The sequence below is a fragment of the Colossoma macropomum genome, unplaced genomic scaffold, assembly GCF_904425465.1.
Source record: "Colossoma macropomum unplaced genomic scaffold, Colossoma_macropomum, whole genome shotgun sequence".
Taxonomy (NCBI): Eukaryota; Metazoa; Chordata; class Actinopteri; order Characiformes; family Serrasalmidae; genus Colossoma; species Colossoma macropomum.
Genome location: NW_023494790.1, coordinates 30722574 through 30742985, shown reverse-complemented (window position 1 = coordinate 30742985; position 20412 = coordinate 30722574). Strand labels below are relative to the sequence as shown.

At 40.7% G+C, this 20412-nt stretch overlaps 1 protein-coding gene across 4 annotated transcripts in view; it reads right to left on the bottom strand.

Annotated features, from left to right (window-relative positions):
- Positions 1 to 20412, bottom strand: part of LOC118809592 (transformation/transcription domain-associated protein) — a 117090-nt gene that overhangs the window by 86539 nt on the left and 10139 nt on the right. For 3 of the 4 annotated variants that reach the window (XM_036573052.1, XM_036573055.1, XM_036573054.1), the window contains exons 15-26: positions 19919 to 20249; positions 19703 to 19800; positions 18526 to 18720; positions 17974 to 18165; positions 16777 to 16942; positions 15345 to 15601; positions 14221 to 14421; positions 5707 to 5858; positions 3546 to 3745; positions 1712 to 1929; positions 1425 to 1622; positions 822 to 1082 (exon numbers count right to left, since the gene is read on the bottom strand). In XM_036573052.1, the coding sequence (XP_036428945.1) occupies positions 822 to 1082; positions 1425 to 1622; positions 1712 to 1929; positions 3546 to 3745; positions 5707 to 5858; positions 14221 to 14421; positions 15345 to 15601; positions 16777 to 16942; positions 17974 to 18165; positions 18526 to 18720; positions 19703 to 19800; positions 19919 to 20249 (2469 nt within the window). The remainder of the gene's footprint in view (positions 1 to 821; positions 1083 to 1424; positions 1623 to 1711; positions 1930 to 3545; positions 3746 to 5706; positions 5859 to 14220; positions 14422 to 15344; positions 15602 to 16776; positions 16943 to 17973; positions 18166 to 18525; positions 18721 to 19702; positions 19801 to 19918; positions 20250 to 20412) is intronic. The other variant, XM_036573056.1, reaches the window with a different exon arrangement.

Below are 20412 nucleotides of genomic sequence, written 5' to 3'. Positions count from 1 at the left end.
ATCTTGACTGCAGGATTTAAAAGATGTCAAAAAGTCAAAAATTGAGCTCTTAGTAAACACAAATTGACTTGCTTATGTGGCTTCTGATACTGAATATAGTTGTCTACAAAAATTTCCAGGCAAAATTCTGACTTCAGGTAACAATTTTCGAATAAGTTTCCATTATTTGTTAGTTACATTAACCTTGCAGTTCCAGTGCAAAACTGAAGATGCATACTTTGAATGTCAAATCTGTCTTGGCTGACCGACTACATTTGGTATAGGCATGTTCCATATCAATATCATGGGTGGTAGGTCCTTTGTACTCTGACAGGATGGCAATGCAACCTGTGAACTGTGAAGGTGCTCAGAACAATAACACACTAAAACGTCTGTACAAATATCACAAAGCATGGGATCAAAATGTGATGGCGTAGTGGGACGTTGTAAGTAAGCAATCTTTATGTAAGTGTAAGCACTTTTCTAAGGCAAAGCTACAAAGTTTCAAAATAAAATATTTAAAACGAAATTTTAAATAATAAAAAGAAATTAAACACACTCAGTTAAGCACATTACCCAAGACCACATAAAAAAATAATAATAAAAAAAACTTCTAACTTCAAACACTTCTGACTAAAATTAGTGTTCACATTTACTGCATATTATGTGTTAAATAACACAATATATCATTTAATATCGGCACATGAAGGCAAACTACGTCAATTTGATCACTTTAAAAAGGAGAAAAGTATTTGGTATGTGTTTTTCTGTGCATATCTGTGCTTACAACCTAAACACAAAAAGGTCTAAATGGAATCAATATAGTGAATGCGACCACGCACCTCTTTGTGCGGCTCCATGATGATTGTGACACTCTTGCCAGTGACCTGGGCGAGCACCTGTAGGGAGTGCATGGCCTGCTTACGCACAGTGGAGTTAGGGGAGGTGACCTCTCGCACAAGGTCGTGGGTCACCATGTGGAAGGACTTGTCCTGGGCACTCAGCAGCTCCTCTGTCTTCTCCTCTTCCTTCAGAGGCGTAGCACAGCGCACCAGCAGCTGTTCCAGCGTGGTCTTCGCCATTGCAACTGCACCATTAGAAACCTGCAGGGACACAGCCTGCTTGAAAAAGCTTCAAGAACAAGGTGGAGGTGTGACAGTGACAGTAGTTGAGCGTGAATGTGCAGGGCTAAACAGCTGTAGGCTGAAAACTTGTATGTATATAAATGCATTTGTTTTTGCAGCTTAGCTTCCATTCCATTTTCCATCCTAGCGACTATAGGCAAACTCAAACTGAAAATTAATACACTCATATGTTAACAACATAATGTTTAAAAATAGAAAGTTAAGCTGAATGTGTATTTTCAAAGGCTCACTCTTCATTTCTGTGATCGATCACATAACCCAGATTACATGTAGTCTTTTACTACCCAGCACAGCTTTTACCTCGCCTGTGAGGTCCATCATGACGAAGAGCAGAGCCTTAAGGAAGGTGAGCTGGTTTTGCAGAACCCAGATGAGAGGAAGCCTTTCCATGAGGAACTTGATGGACACCACTCCACCCAGCTTAGCATACCAGGCCTGCTCGTAGCAGCATGCGCACAGACGCTCCACAATGTATGAGAAGAGGGGCAGCTGGCATGCCTGGCAGGAGCAGATATTAGACTGTAAAACAACCTCTAAAACGGGTCATATAGTAACAGCATTCAAATATTCTGTAAATAAAGTCCCACCCTCTCCTTGGATCCCAAGATAATGCTAGCCACGTCAAATATGACGGCCAGTGCGACTTCTCCAATCTTGCACAGTTCCTTCTCCTCGTAAGCCATGCAGATCGCGATGGCATCGATCAGGACCAGAGGGTCCATTCCCTTAGACCCGTTCTCCTCACTGTGGAACATGGCTGTGCTCGGCTGACTGCCTAGCTGGTAGCATGGCAGCAGGAAGGGACCTACAATGCAAACAACAACCACATAAGCTTGCATAGGTGGAAAGCGCCACTATACATGAGCTTCGGTCTATAATAACATGAGAACCAACACATTTTATCTATATCCACCCTAATATCTACAGCACTCTAAGGAGTGTTTTAACTCTGAGCTCTTTCTGAATGAGGCACAAGACAGGGCAGCCAATTAAATCAAAGCACATTTATCTCATGAGTCTCACAGTGACAGCATGTTTAACTCTAAGGGATAAAGAATGGGTTGGAAAATGGTCAGGTAAAATTCATTATGACCATCTTAAACACATAAAAATACAGTGGACCTCAAGGCAAAAGTAGAATTCAAGAAAAATGCATAATATGGGCCCCTGAAATTACAAACCCATAGAAGGTGTCTCTTAAAGCCAAAACGAGCGCTGGAAGTAAGTATATGTACAGTCTGCAATGGACTGCAGACTAATCAAGTGGCACTGGCTTTAATAACATACCTACAGAATGCAAGTCAGACAGCCAATCAGAAGTCTAGATTTTGGAACAGGCATGCTTAATGGCTTGTTGACATTGATATGTTTGCTGTCCAATGTTTGATTTTTCAGGTGTGCACTGGAGCCATGAGGCTAAGTAATAGAAGATCATAACCACTAGGCTGACAACTTGCAGAATACATACCTAAATCATCACATATTCACCTTAAACCACTTCAACTTGTTAAGTAATCTCAAATGTACTTCAGTATATTCATGGGATTTCTCCCACAAAAGCACACACCTTTGTACCGTTGCTGTCTGTTTAGCTAGAATGTTTTGCAACATTCTTTTGTTCATTTTCTGCCTGTCTGTGTTACTGGCTTTAAGAACCCTACCTTAACAGGAGTGGTTATCTTTATTAGAAAAAAAAGGACACATGAAACAGACTTAAAGAATGTCTGCCACTGCTAGCTATGCAGTGTACTTCTATTATTTTCTTTTGGAAAAATACTAGAGGATAAGAATTCACTCAAGCAAGTCTTTTGGGATTACTTAAACTAACATGGTTCAGGGCAAGTTTGTAATAATTTAGGTATGCAGTTAGGACAATGCTAACAGGTGGTTATAGAATTCCATTATTGGCCACGTTAGCCCTGTAGCTCCAGCACAAAACTGTAGATGTGATTTTTCACCGAATTATTGCTATTGTGCAAACTTTTAGTGCACACATTTAAAGGGGAATTTTTTTTTACAGTTTCTGAATAATTAAGGTCATTAAGACAAACAAAACTTAAGCATTGGAACTGTTCACAGTGGTGACGATAGGAACCAGATGACAAAGGGATTCATGTCTCTGAAAACTCTCACAAATGTATTATATGAAATGATTATGAATATGCTGCCTGATGTCCAAGACATTTCTTTCTGATAGTTGCAGAAGATTTTGGCCTGAAACTGTTTCCCCCCCCCTATTTATGGTACAAAGGTACACAAGTTTTTCAATGAACCATTTTACCTCATACAACTCTGAATGACTAAGTCTCAACAACTGAATAATGCAGAAATTTTGAAATATTTCATAATTACTGAAACATAAGCCTCTGGATGTCAAGTACTAAATTCACAGCCCACTCATTGAGGGGCACAAGATCTTACCACACTGCTGAGCAACAGCAACCATGGTATAATGTCTGATGAGACTGGCCACAAAGGGCAGCGCGCTGGGCCGCAGATCTTTGATGACTGCAGACATGAAGGCTCCTGTCAGGGCCTGCTCAAATGTCTTCCGTGCAGGTGTGTCCTGGGCCTTGTACCGGTGGGAAATAATCACATTGGGGATCCATTTCTCTGTAAAGCTACAAGAAAAGACATTTAACACACCATTCACATCAACATTTGATGCACGTTTCCATTATAAGAGCCATGATTTGAATACCTAAAAATCAAGCAATTCAGCTTGATTAGCCAGTACGAAAGGCTGCCTGTGTCTCAACAGCTGAGCCCTGTGGGAAGATTCTGCTTTGTGTTTGGCTGGCATTTGGCGGCATGTTTCGTTATTTACCCCAGCTGATAGGGACACTATGATGGAGTGACTGTTTTATCCGCACTTGAGCTTGTGTTTTATAATGCCAAATGCCAGCGGCGCCGGTGATGGATTGCTCCATTTCATTATCGCTATTTAAAAGACTTTGGCTTTGGGAGAGACGCAGAGCGGAGGAGGCTAGCAGGGGGATGGAGCGGCGAATCAATTCAAATTCATACCGCCACCACTTGAATAGGACTCCATTATCCGGACTGGCATTTGCGATATTAAGAGAGCGCTCTGCCTTGTGAAAAGGCGCCTTTTCACGGTGCCCGGCGCAGTCCGCCGCGCTGGAAGAGGGAGAGAGAGGACGTCATGAATCAAGACATTTGACAGCGACGGCCGCGCTCTCCCCCCACACTTCATAACTGACACACTTCATTATCTTGGCAGGGGCACGAGCGGCAGGCTTTTGGGGTAAACAGACAGAGAGAGAAAGTCAATTAGCCCCGGCGTGGAGATCAATGCCTGGGTAATGTGACCCTCCCACCCTTCCACAGCGCAGCAGCAACTAGAAGTGTCTCTGAGTAATTAGCCCTTTTAACAGGGCAGACAGCGGCGGGCAGGCCGCACGAAGCCCAAAGGAACAGCATGCAAGAAGCATGGGGGATGGGGGGTGCACAGCTTCTGCCTTAGGGCTTAGAGAGCAGAGCTGCTGTGCCTGACTAAGAGCAGACTGAAGAGGCTACAGCAGGGCTTCCAGAATGTACACTACCATTCAAAGGCTACATTGCCATCAGTTTGAGGGGTTTTGGTCCCAATGGCAGCTTGTGAAGGCTGCTGTAATTGGTGCAATGTGCAAATCTATGATTGATGCATTATATACGCTAGGGCTGTCACATTTATTACATTATCGCCTAATCACTTTGAGATGATCAGTTATCTGGGACTACAATAATTTTCCATAGTCATTAGATTTCTGCAACAAGCAGAATGTGAACTGGGTGTAAGTTGAGGCAAATAATATTTGAAATACAAGAAAGCAGTAAATGCATTCAGTGAGACATCATGGGGCTCATGAAAACAAAAAGGTTTAAACTTTTAACTTGGTGCTTTAGCATGTTTAGAGGGCAACAATGAGCAATGCTAGCGTATTTGTTAACCATGTAGCTAATTTAACATTTAGCAGAACAAGTGTTTTTTGCTTATATTCGCTACAATTCTTGTAGCTTTGATTGACTCTACACATGAATCTGTATGACTGTAGACATGTGTGCGCGTATGGGCGCATGAACAATAGTGTAGTCTATCACTGATAGTACAACCAGTATTAGCCACTAATCAAACATGACTAGGAAGCAACATGGCTAATCAGGCAATTTGGCCACTTTATGCTTGTACTTTAATAGTTGCATCCAAAAAATGAAAAGACAACTAAATAATCACAATTATTTATAAGACAATTAATCATCAGCTAAAATATCATGATCCTGATTTAAAAGTGGAATCCTCGTTCAGAAGTCTGGAATCACTGCTTAGAGTAACAAAACCAATGTGGCTCCAGACAAAGTCATAAAATCAGTAAATTATGCTGGTTCAGTGCAACTTCACAGTAGGCCTCAGGGATGTTAACACTGCTACATATCATACTGTATTGCAGAGTACATGACTAGCATTTTAGTCACGTGAATCCAGACTACATGACGACTGTCTCATGTGACAGACAAGCTGAGATTCACTTTGCCTTTGCAGTGTGAAAGCTTAGTGGGTTAGATGTGGTGCCGATGGCCTTACTTGGGGTGTGCAAGGAGCTGGTAAAGGGCGTGTTTGTTGTCCTCCAGGCTTGTCATGGCAACCAGAAAGCACTTGATGACCTCCCAGGCCTGTCTCCTGTAATATGGCTCAGTGTTGGCACTCTTCAGGCAGTCCAGCGCTGTTTCTATGGCCTGGAAACATCAATGAGAAGAGATCCCTTACACCACACAGAAAACCAAAGATATAAAAAGATCCAGAATGACATTCATTATCAATAAAAACTTTCATCTTATACAACCACTGACTTTGGCCCAAAATAGAATTAGAAAAGTCCAAACATTCATACAGTTAGTTTCCAACATGAGCATTTGGGTGCTGTGATGGCACAGCATACTTGATGCCATTAGGTTAAAGACCAGTCTGCACTGCTTTTAAAACAAAATGATTTACATGTGTTGTTTCACGTGAATGGCTTAATTAATTTAAACAGTCAGTTGGCTGACAACATCCATCAATATTTATACACTGTTTTATCAGTACAACCACGGGTCAGCAGAAATAATTAGCAACTTTTTTTAGTTGCGGCTTCACAGGATATAAACTCAGTCTCCTGATGGTTGGGCAAAACCTTAGACCTGTAAACCTTTCAAATACATCATATCAACACAGAATGAACTGGTAAATTAACATAAAACACAATCATCGTTCGAACAATAAATACTTGTTAAATGAATCCAAAACTAACCTTCAGCCTGAGAATAATCTGTTACAGCATACACTTTATACTATAAACTGAAGAAAAACAAGAGGTCATTAACAGAAACTAGAGTTGTATGGACAATGATTGTTTTAATTATTTGAAGCCAAACTGACTTTTTTTGGACTATTTCTTCTTTAACATTTTTAACATGAAGCTCATTTTGTGTGGGCTAAATGAACACACGAAAAACCCTAGCACATTTCCAGTACTTTTTATTAGACACAACAATAAAAATCACTGATTGGCCAAAATAAAAATAAGTTAGTCTACTGCTCATCCTGTGAAAAAAATGGTCTGATTCCCTAACCAAAACCTTAAAGAATGCTTGGTAGCTCTACCATCAGTGCTACAATATTAATATTACTTAAGACAATGAGTTTTGCTGCTTATTGAAGCTTAAGAAATATGACAGTTGAGAACTTACAATCCTATCTGTCAGCAACGCACTGTTTAACTAGAACTGAACACTATTTGAGCACAAATAATGTAAATATAAAATACTAATTGAAATTGGTATTGGCAGAGTTCACATGTTCATATCAGCTGAGCCCTATCACAAAGAAACTTATCTGCACCATACAAAGTTACGCAGGAACCTCGCAGCACACATCAACACATTTAGTCATCAGTCAGAAGGCTCATTTACCTTTCACAAAATGACATGATATAAGGCACAGTCCTAATTATTCTTGAACTGCAAATTAGACCCATTACATATCATATACACCTCTTGCACTGTGTACTGACAGACACTGAAAAGTAATGCATTTTTCTTGCTCGGCTGTATTCTTCTGCAGAGGCACTTAGGGACCCATCATACACACTAATCCACTCTGCCCCAGTGAACACGGCCACTCACACCATCAGAATTACGAAAAGACAAGTTAAAGTGGCTCGGAAGATGAGCTAATTAGCCTGACTCAAGGACAGAGGAGGCAGCGCTTAATGAATTCAAGCCACTGTCTACAGAACGAATGACAGAAATGACAGCCACTTCATGAGACATGGAAAGAAACGATTATGAGGAGCAGGGCTGCACAATATGGATGAAACAAGTATTATGCTTACATTTGTGACATTTTCGACTGCATGTTGCAATAACTAGGGGTGGGAAATACTGCAAAGATATTCTCTGAGAAGATTTCACAATACACAAAATGCCCCAATATTTAGTGTTTTGAAGTGTGATAAGTTGCAACAGATTAATTAATCAATACAAATGATAACATCAAAAAACTCAGCAAGTGTCACATTTAACACTACTTTCAAAATCTTTGACCACATATTTTTATTCAACATTTCACCTACTATGCTGCACTCAATACAGTTAAACAGATCTAATTATTCTCTCTTTGTAATGAAACATGCAGTCGGATAATGTTCTTAAAGTACTAACGACAGTCACAATATGCCCAAAAAAGCATAAAGGAACAAATTAAGATGTAATTTATCACAATAAGTATCGTCATATTTTCCAGCCATACTTATGTTAAATATATAATAAATTTATTTATATAATTGTGGGGCGATGCTGTTAACCCATATTTTTAATGTACATATCTGCTGAGGCCAATACAGGTGGTGATACATGTTTTATAAAACTGTAGAAATTGTAACTAAACTTCAAGCTGCAACAATAATTTGTATAATTTAGTACAAACGAAAAAAATAAAAGCATGTGGCTGGAGATACAGCAACAATGCCCAATCTTATCCAAATAGGGCCAGTGTGGCTGCAGGTTTCCAACTGATTAAACAAGCTGAAAAAGGTGAGCTCCTGCTTGTTTGAAATGAAAACTTGCAGCAACACCGGCCCTATGTGGACAAGACTGGACACCCCTGCTTTACAAACTTGTCAATTATAGAGTAAAGCTTATTTGTATAGGGTTACAAATGCAGTAAAAATAAAATGCAGATATTTTAAGCACAGCAGCCTAGTGCCCCATTACCATTCTGTTCTTGAAAAGTACAATAAATATGGCTTCATATAGTGGTCAAATCTAAACATCTGACACTGATGTGGTTCTGATATTATCACGCTTCCCTAATTGTTAAAGACTAGTTATTTTAACCAAAATAACTTACACTGGCAGAACTGTACAAATATCTTCGTATACCAAAAGACTCATCTGGAAGTAAAATTGGTCAAGATTCCTACAGTGTACACTGGGAAAATAAATAAATAAATAAATAAATAAATAAGATTGGTTAGGGGGCTCATTTGCATACTGGACCCTTCAGCAAAAACATTTCTGCAAACGTCATCATGACAGCAATTAGCAAGCAATATACTGTACAGTCCCCCTTGCAACTCTTTTAACGCTGCTTTCAGGTGCAAGTGAGGTGGTAGTCTTCTCCAAGGAGGAACTTACGGTTCATGTGACAGATGAACAGAACACAGAGGGTGTTGTAGTTTATGAGGTAGCAGGTTTATTCGTTTTCATGTTTTACTGGTGTTTTAAACTTTTCTGATACAGAAATAAAACGTGAGTTAACATGTTTAAAATTCATTTATTTATTCATTTATTATTATATTTGTACAGTTTATCTGATCGCTTTCCATTCGTTCACCATGATGAAAATAGCGTTGACATCACAACTCTGCCAACTGGTGCTGCATCGAAAATATCAATGTATCCAACCACTTGATAGCAGCATAAGCCCACCGCAGACTCTGCATTAGCGGTCTTAAATGTTCATTGCAAGTCACACAGCATGAGATGCTCCAAATAAAATCTTGGCTGAATTCTGCGGCACACTGACTGACTTCCGTTACACTGCAGGTCAGATTATACGATAAAGATTTCATGGCGGTGGATCTGCAATGCAAGCAGCATTTGCTTTTCAACTAAAAAATAAACAAAGCTGCTCAACTAAAAAAAGCTCTCAACATTATGTTTGGACTAAAGATACACATTAACAGCAAAGAGGGAGAGTTTGGAGCCGTCCATGGCCAGAGAAGAGGACAACATGGAATGTTGATTCACCAAAGCGAGGTTATGGGAATCAAGCTTATTTTCCTATCCATTACATGGCAAATAGCTCTGCCATTTCAAGGCAGGTCACTTTGTACGTGAGCTTGAATGTTAGGCCATGCTAAGATATATAAGCTAACATAACCTGTAGTAATAAAGTAACTTATCATCTTCATACTCTCGCACTCATTTACACACGTTATTCCATGCCACTCCCTACTGGTTGTTTTCAGAACTTTGTCACACGCATACTTTGATCACTAAATTGGCTAAAGTGGAGGCTTAAACATTCAAAGACCACCAATTTAAATGATGATCAAAGAATTTCTTCACTGTTTGCTACCTTTGTCTGCAACAGCCTTGTCGTCGCAGTCTTTACTTATGGGAGCTGAACTAAATGGCACACCAGATGAGGGAGATGGGAACCTAGAAAAGGAGGGCAAAATCTGGAAGAACACCAATGTGGTTCAATTCCTGAGGGTCTTGCGCTGTTTCATTTTATTGAGACATAATAATAAATGTCACCCAAACCTTGTACACATGTACCAGCCCCCAAGAGAACTGTCTGTTAAAACCATGTCCATTTTTCAAACGCTCAAGGCCTTTTCCACACCATGGCTACTCAGCCCTTTAGTGAATAGCTTCCCCACATAACTGGAGGTCCTTATTGAATGAGTCTATTCAGCACTAAATCAACGTTTCCCTCCCACATAGTACTTCACAGACAAGCTCCAGGAGCTTCAGCACGTGGGACCAGAGGCTCTCTCACCTCGTCTGAACACTAAACTTCATTTAAAGCCGCCACACTCAGGCAAGAGATGAATATGGGTAGAGGCTCCAAGGTGACAGAGTGAACAGAGGAGATTAATCAAGTCAGCAGTGAGGAAAGTTTAGCACGACAGCAGGATCAGGCCTGACTGGACCATTCACTCCGCTGTACTGGAAGGCAGAGATGGCACAGACTTGAGACCCAGCAGTGATACTGGACAGATTGTTTTAATTTTACACTTAATCAGCTTGTTGACTGGGAATTTTCAGGAGCTGGACATCATGAACTGCCACACACAGAGACAGGGCAGGATCTCTGACTCAGTATAATGGAAATCCTAGTATACACAATATTGCCAAAAGTATTCACTCACCCATCCAAATGATTGAATTCAGGTGTTCCAATCACTTCCATGGTCACAGGTGTATAAAACCAAGCACCTAGGCCTGCAGACTGCTTCTACAAACACTTGTGAAAGAATGTGTCGCTCTCAGGAGCTCAGTGAATTCCAGCGTGGTACCGTGATAGGATGCCACCTTTGCAACAAGTCCAGTTGTGAAATTTCCTCGCTAATAAATATTCCACAGTCAACTGTCAGTGGTATTATAACAAAGTGGAAGCGATTGGGAACGACAGCAATTCAGCCACGAAGTGTTAGGCCACATAAAATGACAGAGTGGGGTCAGCGGATGCTGAGGCGCATAGTGTGCAGAGGTCGCCAAATTTCTGCAGAGTCAATCGCTACAGACCTCCAAACTTCATGTGGCCTTCAGATTAGCTCAAGAACAATCACCAAGCGCAATGCAAAGCGTTGAATGCGGCGGTGTAAAGCACACCGCCACTGGACTCTAGAGCAGTGGAGACGTGTTCTCTGGAATGACAAATCACGCTTCTCCGTCTGGCAATCCGATGGACGAGTCGGGGTTTGGCGGTTGCCAGGAGAACGGTACTTGTCTGACTGCATTGTGCCAAGTGTAAAGTTTGGTGGAGGGGGATTACGGTGTGGGGTTGTTTTTCAGTTGGGCTCGGCCCCTTGGTTCCAGTGAAAGGAACTCTTAATGCTTCAGCAGACCAAAGGATTTTGGACAATTTCATGCTCCCAACTTTGTGGGAACAGTTTGGGGATGACCCCTTCCTGTTACAACATAACTGGGCAACAGTGCACAAAGCAAGGTCCATAAAGACATGGATGAGCGAGTCTGGTGTGGAAGAACTTGACTGGCCTGACCTCAACCTGATAGAACACCTCTGGGATGAATTAGAGTGGAGACTGCGAGCCAGGCCTTCTCGTCCAACATAAGTGTCTGACCTCACAAATGCGCTTCTGGAAGAATGGTCAAAAATTCCCATAAACACACTCCTAAACCTTGTGGAAAGCCTTCCCAGAAGAGTTGAAGCTGTTATTGCTGCAAAGGGTGGGCCAACATCATATTAAACCCTATGGATTAAGAATGGGATGTCACTCAATTTCATATATGTGTGTGAAGGCAGACGAGCGAATACTTTTGGCAATATAGTGTATGACAACAGTAAGAAGTTTCTTACTTGAATTACGATTTCTCCATTTTAAACAACTTAATTTTGCATAGATCTGCACCGAAAGTGATAGTTATATTAAAGTTATGTTGGCTATGTATTGCTTCCTGTAGTGTTTGACTAATTTGAGCATGGCACTTTGAGATGACCATCTAAAGTTAAGTGGATCAATTAAAAATCTACTTTTTTTTTTTAAAGAAACAATCATATCTGATTGGTATCAGCCAATACTCAAGCTTTCAGTGTCAATATAAGTATATAAGTAAAAAAAAAAGTGAACTGAAAAGTGAAGTCTTCTCAAGCTGAGGACTGAGATGCACTTGTATTAATATCTCTCAGGTGAGCACAGAGCGAATGGAGGGTGTGTTCAGCTGAAGACAGAGGCCAGCTCAGTTCTGCAATTATCACCATCAACATCACTAAATCTTTGACGGGGAAAAAACACTTATGTACTTTCAACTGAGCATGCACATGCAAAGTCCCTGTATCGGAAAAGGCTGAGGGCTGCCGTTGGTCCTCTGGGGGACAGTGTGAGTTATGGAGCGCAGGCTTGACGCATCGAAGCTTCTCTTAATCCAAACAGACAAAGCCGGGCTCCAGGCCGCACCGAACAGCAGCTGCCGCCCGCGGCAACTGCGGGGCGCATGCAAATGAAATTAAGCCGCGGCGGCACAATGGCGGGGAGGCATCCATCTTGAAGGCGCAAACGCAATTACAGAAATGACAGTTTGTGTTTTCCCAAGTAGCGGCGGGCAGCAGGAAGAGCCATTAGCCGCAGCAAATAATCCCGTCTGCACGGCACGGGGAGATTGATTAAAGGGAAGGGGGGTGGGCAGGAGGAAGGAGATGAGAGCAGCTTACAGCCTGATGATCTCTTTAATTACCTGGGGAGGCCTGTCTCCTCTCACACAGGCTTCTCTGTGACAAGGATTCATCACACAATGAGAATCCCGGCACGGCCCCTCCCGTGTACGCTTTCAGCCCAAATTGAAACACAATAGGAAGCAGATTTCGCAGCTCTCAATAAGAAAGAAAGATGCACCCAAAACCATCTCTCGAAAGAAAAACAAACAAAAACCCAAAACGTTGACTATCAGACTTGAAAACTCATGAGCAGTTAAAAAGGCAGCCATACTGGAAATGTAACATTTCATTAACGTGGAGCCAACATTTGAATCAAGTAAATTTAAAGCAACCTTTAAGTAACCTTTTTTCCAAAGTAAATCAAAAACCAATTCCCCCATAGCAGGGTCCAATGACATCATTTCCAGAAGAAAATTTGAGTGATTTCAACATGGTGCACCCTAGCGCACTCGCACTAATATACAGAGACAAGTGCTGTAGAATTCAACAACTACGCAAATACAAAAAATGAATGCTTTCTTAGAGGGGCGCAACACAGAATAGCCAATCAGAATGTCTCATTTATCTTGTATCAGTCATTAAAGCACCTTAACGAAAAAAGCCTGTTTATTCTAAGAGATATACAGAGGTTGGAAAATGGTTACACAAAAATTAATGAGCATTTTTGGTTTATAAAACAAGACAAAAATTATACGTGGATCTCAAGGGGAAAATAAAATACAAGAAAACATTAGGATACGGGCACCCTAAAAATCTTTTGCTTACCATACCAAGGTCAAAAGGTCAATGTGTAAGAAATCTGGTAGATATTATGCCCATTATGTGCGTTCTGTTAAAAGGCCTATAGCTTATACTGGCTCTCATGACTGCTATTTACGATGGATTTTGCAGTCTAGTTCATTTAACTGACTCGCGACACAACACAGACTTATGATTGTTACGCTGGACTGTCAGCCTTGTACTAAATGCATAAAACCAATCTTACATGTGTGACTTTGCTTGTCACTTTTGCTATGGAAATGCATAGTCATTACTGTAAATACATGGATACGATATGGCTAGAAAATAATGACCCTTTGATTATAGAAAACCTTTTGGTCAGATGCTACATGCAGTAAATGTGGCGTTTAAGGGAAAGGCATATAACAACTTGAAATAGTTGGCTTGTATGTAGTTCAGATAGCAAGTATGCTAGCTAGTGCAATTTTTAATTAAGCTAAAGTTGTCAGTTAATCTAGCTGAGGTTTTGGTAAGTTACGGATCATATTCATTTACTTATTAAAACCTAGGCTGAATTAGCTCTTAAGCTAGCTAGCTAGCATATGTGCTATATAACTACAGACTAACCAACAGTTTCAAGTTGTTTTGCCTCTTTCCTTTAAACACCGGATTTACCGCACGTGGTGCTTCAGTTCTATCCATCCAACAGAATTTTCTATAATGGAAGTCCGGTTATTTGAAGCCGTGTTGAACCAGACATGTTTATAATAGGGGTTTTCTTTAAAGAGTTTACTCACACACTCCAGAGACTTGAGCCTCAACTCTGACTCACAAGATTTGACTTGTGAACATCTCTAGGACACACGCTTTGCAATATTCAGAATATCCAGTATCTAGTAATAGCAGCAGTGAAACTGAGGGACACCATACCTTCTCCATGGGCAGCTGAATGGACGCTTTGCAGTCGGTAAACTCTACTTTGATGCTGGGGCCTTGCACCTCAGTCACCACATACTGCAGCCTCTGAGACTCCTTCAGCATCTTCCGGTTGCTGCCACCAAACTTGCCCAGCACCCGGTAGGCCACATGAGAGATGGTTTCTGCTGGGTTCCTTAGTGTTCGCCATAGAGCCTGGAGGGGCGCGAGGGCCGAGGAGGGGGAAGAACACCCAAACTTTTCTTAGTATTTTCTTTTTATACTTAGTCAGGAAACCTTGTGTAATATCTTTGCAACAGCCATGTAATTATAAAAAGAATATCACACACAAGCAGCTGATATTGTGATGTTCAGCTAAACTGCCCACATAAGTAGTGCTGCATACAAATAGGTGTTAGGGTTGTTACCCTAAAAGTAACCTATTACAAATCACTGATTACGGTGTCTCAAACTCTAATACTTACTTTACTTACTTTTTACTTAAAAGAAAAAAAAATAACCACCATTCTTTAGTTTACTTCCATCACAGCCAGTTATGGCTGTGATACTGTTTTGAAAACGTACAAGTTAACTTGAAGAAAATGTCTGAAAGCAGCTGCCTCAAAATAAACTCTTTCAGAATAAAATATAAAGCATACAAAGCTGTGTCTGAAAAGAAGAGTCTGGTTTGTTTAGGTGATGTGAGGATTCTCTCTTCTTCAGAAGGGAGATTAAATCAATCAATATATCCACTTTACAAGAATTGAAACTACAAAGTAATCACATTATTGTAAAGCATTACTTTGGACCGTGTTAGCCCCAGTACTGATAAGGAAATATTCAAAACGAAAAAAATGTTATGGTGCAAGTTATAGTTATTGAAGTTAAACAGAGTGTGTTAAACATACATAGGGAAAAACAATCAACTAAACAAATCAGGTTTGGATCACCTTGAACGCTAGCTGTATGCAGTTAACGTGTCTAATATCTGGCATTTTTATCCATTACAATATGAAATAATTCTTCATCGGGATACTGGAATAACATGCGCCTAGTAACGTCGATGTGTGAAGAGCAAAATGGTTAAAATCCCCAATATGAAAAGAAATTTCAAAAGGTGAAAAGTTAAAACAGCATACCTGCATGAGTTCTGCACGGACAGGCTGGATGTGGTCGTACAGGAAGTCTGGCTGCAGATTGTCCACGCAGAGTTCGAGGGTGCGCAGGCCCTGACTGACCAGCGTCTGGGAGCCGTTGAGGGCAGACACAAGTGGGTCCATCAGCATGGGCAGGTATGGCAGCAGGGAGCTCAGCCTTACAGGCACAGTCAGACACAGCTCCACAAACAGATCCTTCATGTGCTGCTTATGGAGACCACTCTGTAGCATGTTCAGGCCTAAAAGAGGACAAAGGATAATTCGGTAATATTGGCAACATCTGTGTGTTGGCACTGGGGCACGTCAGCACTGCTTCGTTTCTCTAAGCACCACATCGTGGCACTCAGCATTTCGCTATGAACACAAATTAAAATCAGGATGAGACAACAAAATGCTTTAATAGATTAAGTGGCTTGAAATTTACAACAAGAAAGATAAACAGACAGAAGCTAATCGTCTGTTACCTCAGCTAACATTACTAGCTGTGATGCATCACAATTTATTTCACCTCCTATTTTTAGCTAGAAAACGGTATGTTTGTGAAGAGCTAGTTAGCTGATATCAAACACAAGTAAACAAAATAATGTTGACATTATTACTATCATTACAAATGCAACATCTGAGCATATCATTTGTCATTTTTGGAGGAAACTGCTGTCATCGAACAAAACTAGACACATGGGTGCAGCCAATCAGAATAAAGTAGGCAGGGATTATGTTATGGACACACCCACACAAATGACTGTGCTTATTTTAATCAAATATAAATTGTGATTTTTGAGGTAGGACAGCATATCAGGGGCTAGAAATGTTTGACTGGAGGACATTATCTATTAGAGTGAAATGAATCCATTTTATAACCTCCATATAATTAAAAGCTCTAAAATTTAATGTTCTCAGAGTTGAAAATCATGTCAAACTGGACAGTGTGTATGCATGTAAACACTGACATAGTAATATCAATATATGAACACAATGTACATATACAGGAAGTCCTTATTCTTCCTGTGTCACAAAACGTATCACACTGAATCAAATCATATAGACATTTGTGCATCAATATACCCCTAGAAAATCATGATGGCATGACATCATCTCCAAAAGAATAATAATCAAATCAAACTGAATGAGAGTCTATATATAGATGTCCTATGATGTCACTCTGTAAACTCCCTACACACAAACAACTCAACTATTCCTCTATCCCAAGATAAACTAGTATGAGGAGTTATGTTTCAGCTGTTCAGAAACGCATTTTTAATCTAATGCTCTCTTTGAATTGGGAAATGTGCGTCCACTTTTGAGCAAGTCAAGCGGCCTAGTCCCCACTTTCTTATTTTACTACCACCGAGTGTACCTTAAGCTGGATTTAGCACAATACTTCTGTAGTGGGTTAATGTGTAGTACTGCTTACCCTGAAGCAGGTTGGGTAGAAGGGGCAGGAACTCTTGGTACAGCAGGTCGTGGCTCCCGCCGCCAATAGAGCGGAACAAAGCTCTGAGCAACAGGAAATAGTTGTAGGGCTCTTTGGCTGACTGGGCCAGTTCCATGGAGCTGTTCACAATCTTATGGAGGTGAGGCTGTACATAAAAGAGAAAAAAAAACGTATATAAGACTGAGTTTCATAAAGACATGTGTTTGCATCATTTAGTGTCATTGCAAAGTAAACCAAGGCTAGAGAACTTTCGCTAGTTTTTTGCTTTAGAATGAAGAGATGAAACGGCGTCACAAGAAACGACAATCGTTAAAGCAGTTCAAGACATTCTTTAAAAAAAATAAAATAAATAAATAAATAACTTGGAAATGATTGCGGCAAACATCCGAACTACGGCATAAGGATCAACATCAAGAAGGTTTTCTTCGCATTTAAATGTGGAAGCCACAAAAAAGTATGAGGATGTCATGTGGCACTAATAAACTGAAGGCTGAATTACAGTTGTCAGCTTGAAACGTGACAAGACAGCAAGTCAATTAATGCTTCTGAATATCATATCATGCTTTCAATAAACTCCAGGGCTATGGGTCAGAGGAAGAGAGAGTATAGCTCTTTCCTCTGTGCTCCTTTATTTTCTAGTGACCTTCATTCAGGTCCTTGCTGTCAATCTGAGGCACAAGTGCCATTTCTCATTTGAGGAGCTGACAGAACACATTAAAATTAATGTGGCGAGGCCGCTGGCACAGACACGATCAGCGGCATGGCGGTTGTCACAGTTAGGAGGGTGTGTGAGACCCCTCAATCCAACAGCTCCAAGAAACTCTGTCTGAGCCATCAAGATCAACTGGCCCAGCCCAGCTACGCTACTCCAAAGCACTATCCTGTCCCACTCAAACAGCAAGGACATAGTTTATTGTTTTGTTAATGAAGAATTAGGTTTAGATATGAAAGAAAGATGTTGCTATAGTGTCCCTACAATACGTTTGAGCTGATACCCTCTGCACAATGATTTAGGATTTCTATAACTACAGAAAACCTTCACAAGAGATTTTATTCCCACTCACATTAGCCTTTACCATTTTTAACGTTCATCATAGAATAACTGTCATACCATGTTTGAATTACATTTGTTAAGAATGCTTGTTGTGAATTGTATTATACTAAGCAGAACATTACCTTGAGCATCTGTTCATTCTCTGCAGCAAATAGTGATACAGAGCCAAACACAAGTTTGAAGAGTTTGAGGTAGAGGTTGGACAACTCTACATTGGAGCCCATCTCAGGCAGTCGCTCTAAAAGGTACTCCACCAAGATAGTGGCGAACAGCGCAGAGGTTGACAAGTTGGCCAGGAAGGAGTTTGCCACAATCTGCAAAGAAATACATGTTACAAAATGGATAGCTCCAGTTCTAAAATCTGATTGGCTGAGTCACGGTAAAAATAACTATACAACCAAGTGATCATCACTTAAATTCCAGCTTAATGCACCAAAAATCACTGTGCTATTCAGGGAATATTGTTTAAAATGATGGAGTACTGTTGAAAACCATGGCCAAAGGCTGTGCATTACAGTGATTTTATCGCTTCGCAACCCATACACCTCATGTCTAAAATCTTTGTAATGATTGGCCTATCATGCCTCATTTCTTTATTTAATGTCAAAATACGCAGTACTTTACACTTCAATTCTCCTAACAAATCAAATGCTTTATTCCAAACAACATCATACCTGTAGGGCATAGTTCTTGGATATCCGTTCAACCATATACGGCACGGTGGTTTGAAAGATCTCTTTAAAGGTGAGAGGGTTCATCATAGTGAAGACTCCAGCAAAGTGTTCCAACACCTCCTTCTCCTCCTTCATGCGGACAGTCTGACAGTTCGCCACACGGATATACGTCTGCCCGTTGCCAGCAATCTGTACCTAGCCAAAACGGAGGCTGGCTCTGTGATAGGCTGTAGAACTCTGCTACCAGCATTATCCCTGTGTGCCTTACTCATGAGATTAGGGATGCACTGATTTGAAAGTTCTGGGCTGATAACGATACCTGATAAGTGATGCTTGGTTTAAAAGTAATAAGCTAAGTGATTTCATCTTCAGTGTGTTTATTGCTGGGCATCAACTGAATGTTTTTTGATTCCTATAAATTTGTTGAAAATGTATAAAACTTTCACACCAGGCCGGGCAAACATATATACCAGCATACCGTGACATTCACATACTGTTATGGTGCTTTTCAGTTTCAGCAATGTTTTTAGTAATGTCAGATATATAATCAGCACTACATCCATTATACAGCATCTGTTCGTTGCCCGGCACTTTGCTTTGAGCTTTTTAAATCTATTTTGTGCACTTTACTAATGACTGCTGACACGGTGCTGCGTGTTTTGTTTTTTGTTTTTGTTAAATCCCTAAAATTTAAACAAATATTAAGTTTCCTTTTGAAACTTTCCTTTCTGGTTAATGTTTGTAAATACTGTGTAAGGCTCCCTTTGAGCTATATCAAGTTTGTAAGAAATTCTTTTAGCAGAGGTTCTTAACTTTATTGATGCAATCCATCTATCATCATGATATTGGGTTTTTTCCAATATCGCCCAGCACTACTTCTTCATAGATATTTTCATTTTGCAGCATCAGAGCATCATTACACTCTAACAAGAATACGGTACCAAATTATCAGCTGTAATTCCAGTCAGACAATTAAATTAGTATTTATCTACAAACAGTATATCGACCACTGAAACTGTGCATCCCTAAAGAAGAGTAATGCACATTACCACTACTCCATCATGGCTATCACTCTTAATTCTTGCAGTCAGTTTCTGTATTCATCTACTGGATAAACCACTGCAATGGCTATGTACTTCACAGATGAGAATATACAATGATCAGGGGACCATCGTACCTGGTAGATATCCAAAGCCTGCATTGCATATTTGACCAGTTTGATGTAGATCTGTGTCTCTTTAGGTTGAAGTTGCTTGTTGGGAATGAACTGAGCTTCTGCAAAACAAAGCAAAAAGAAAACCTGTCTGTATTAAACTGTACAAGCTGTGCATTTGGTGTACTTGCTGAGATGATATTAACACGTCATAGAAGACCCTTATGCATAGGGTCTCACCTCCAGGAGCTTTGCAGGAGGTAATTCCCCAGGTGATTGTCTTCACCCCACACACAAGGGTCTTGACCAAGCTGCGACAGTCTGACACCTGGAAGGTCTGTTTGTCCTCTTTCTCCCCTGCTCTGTCAAATGGTGTGGCAGGGGGAGGAGCTGGTGGGACAGGCGTGGGAGGTGCAGGTGGAGGTAGCGATGGTGTGGTGGCTGTAGGTGTAGCCGGGACGCCAGGCAACGCTCCTGGATCCACTACACCCATCTCTGACTGGGGCTTGCACTTTTTGAAGATCGACACAAGTTGATACCGTGCAATGGTGTGGAATTTCAACACAAATACCTAATGGACAAAGGAGAGGGAGTACTTTTACAACTTTACAACAGCAACCTTGGCCAGTTCACACACACACACACTCAAAACACCACACTGCAATATATGTTAAATCGGTGACACGATTAAAGACTTGTACTGTTTCGATTACATGAATACTTAGCTTCAACAA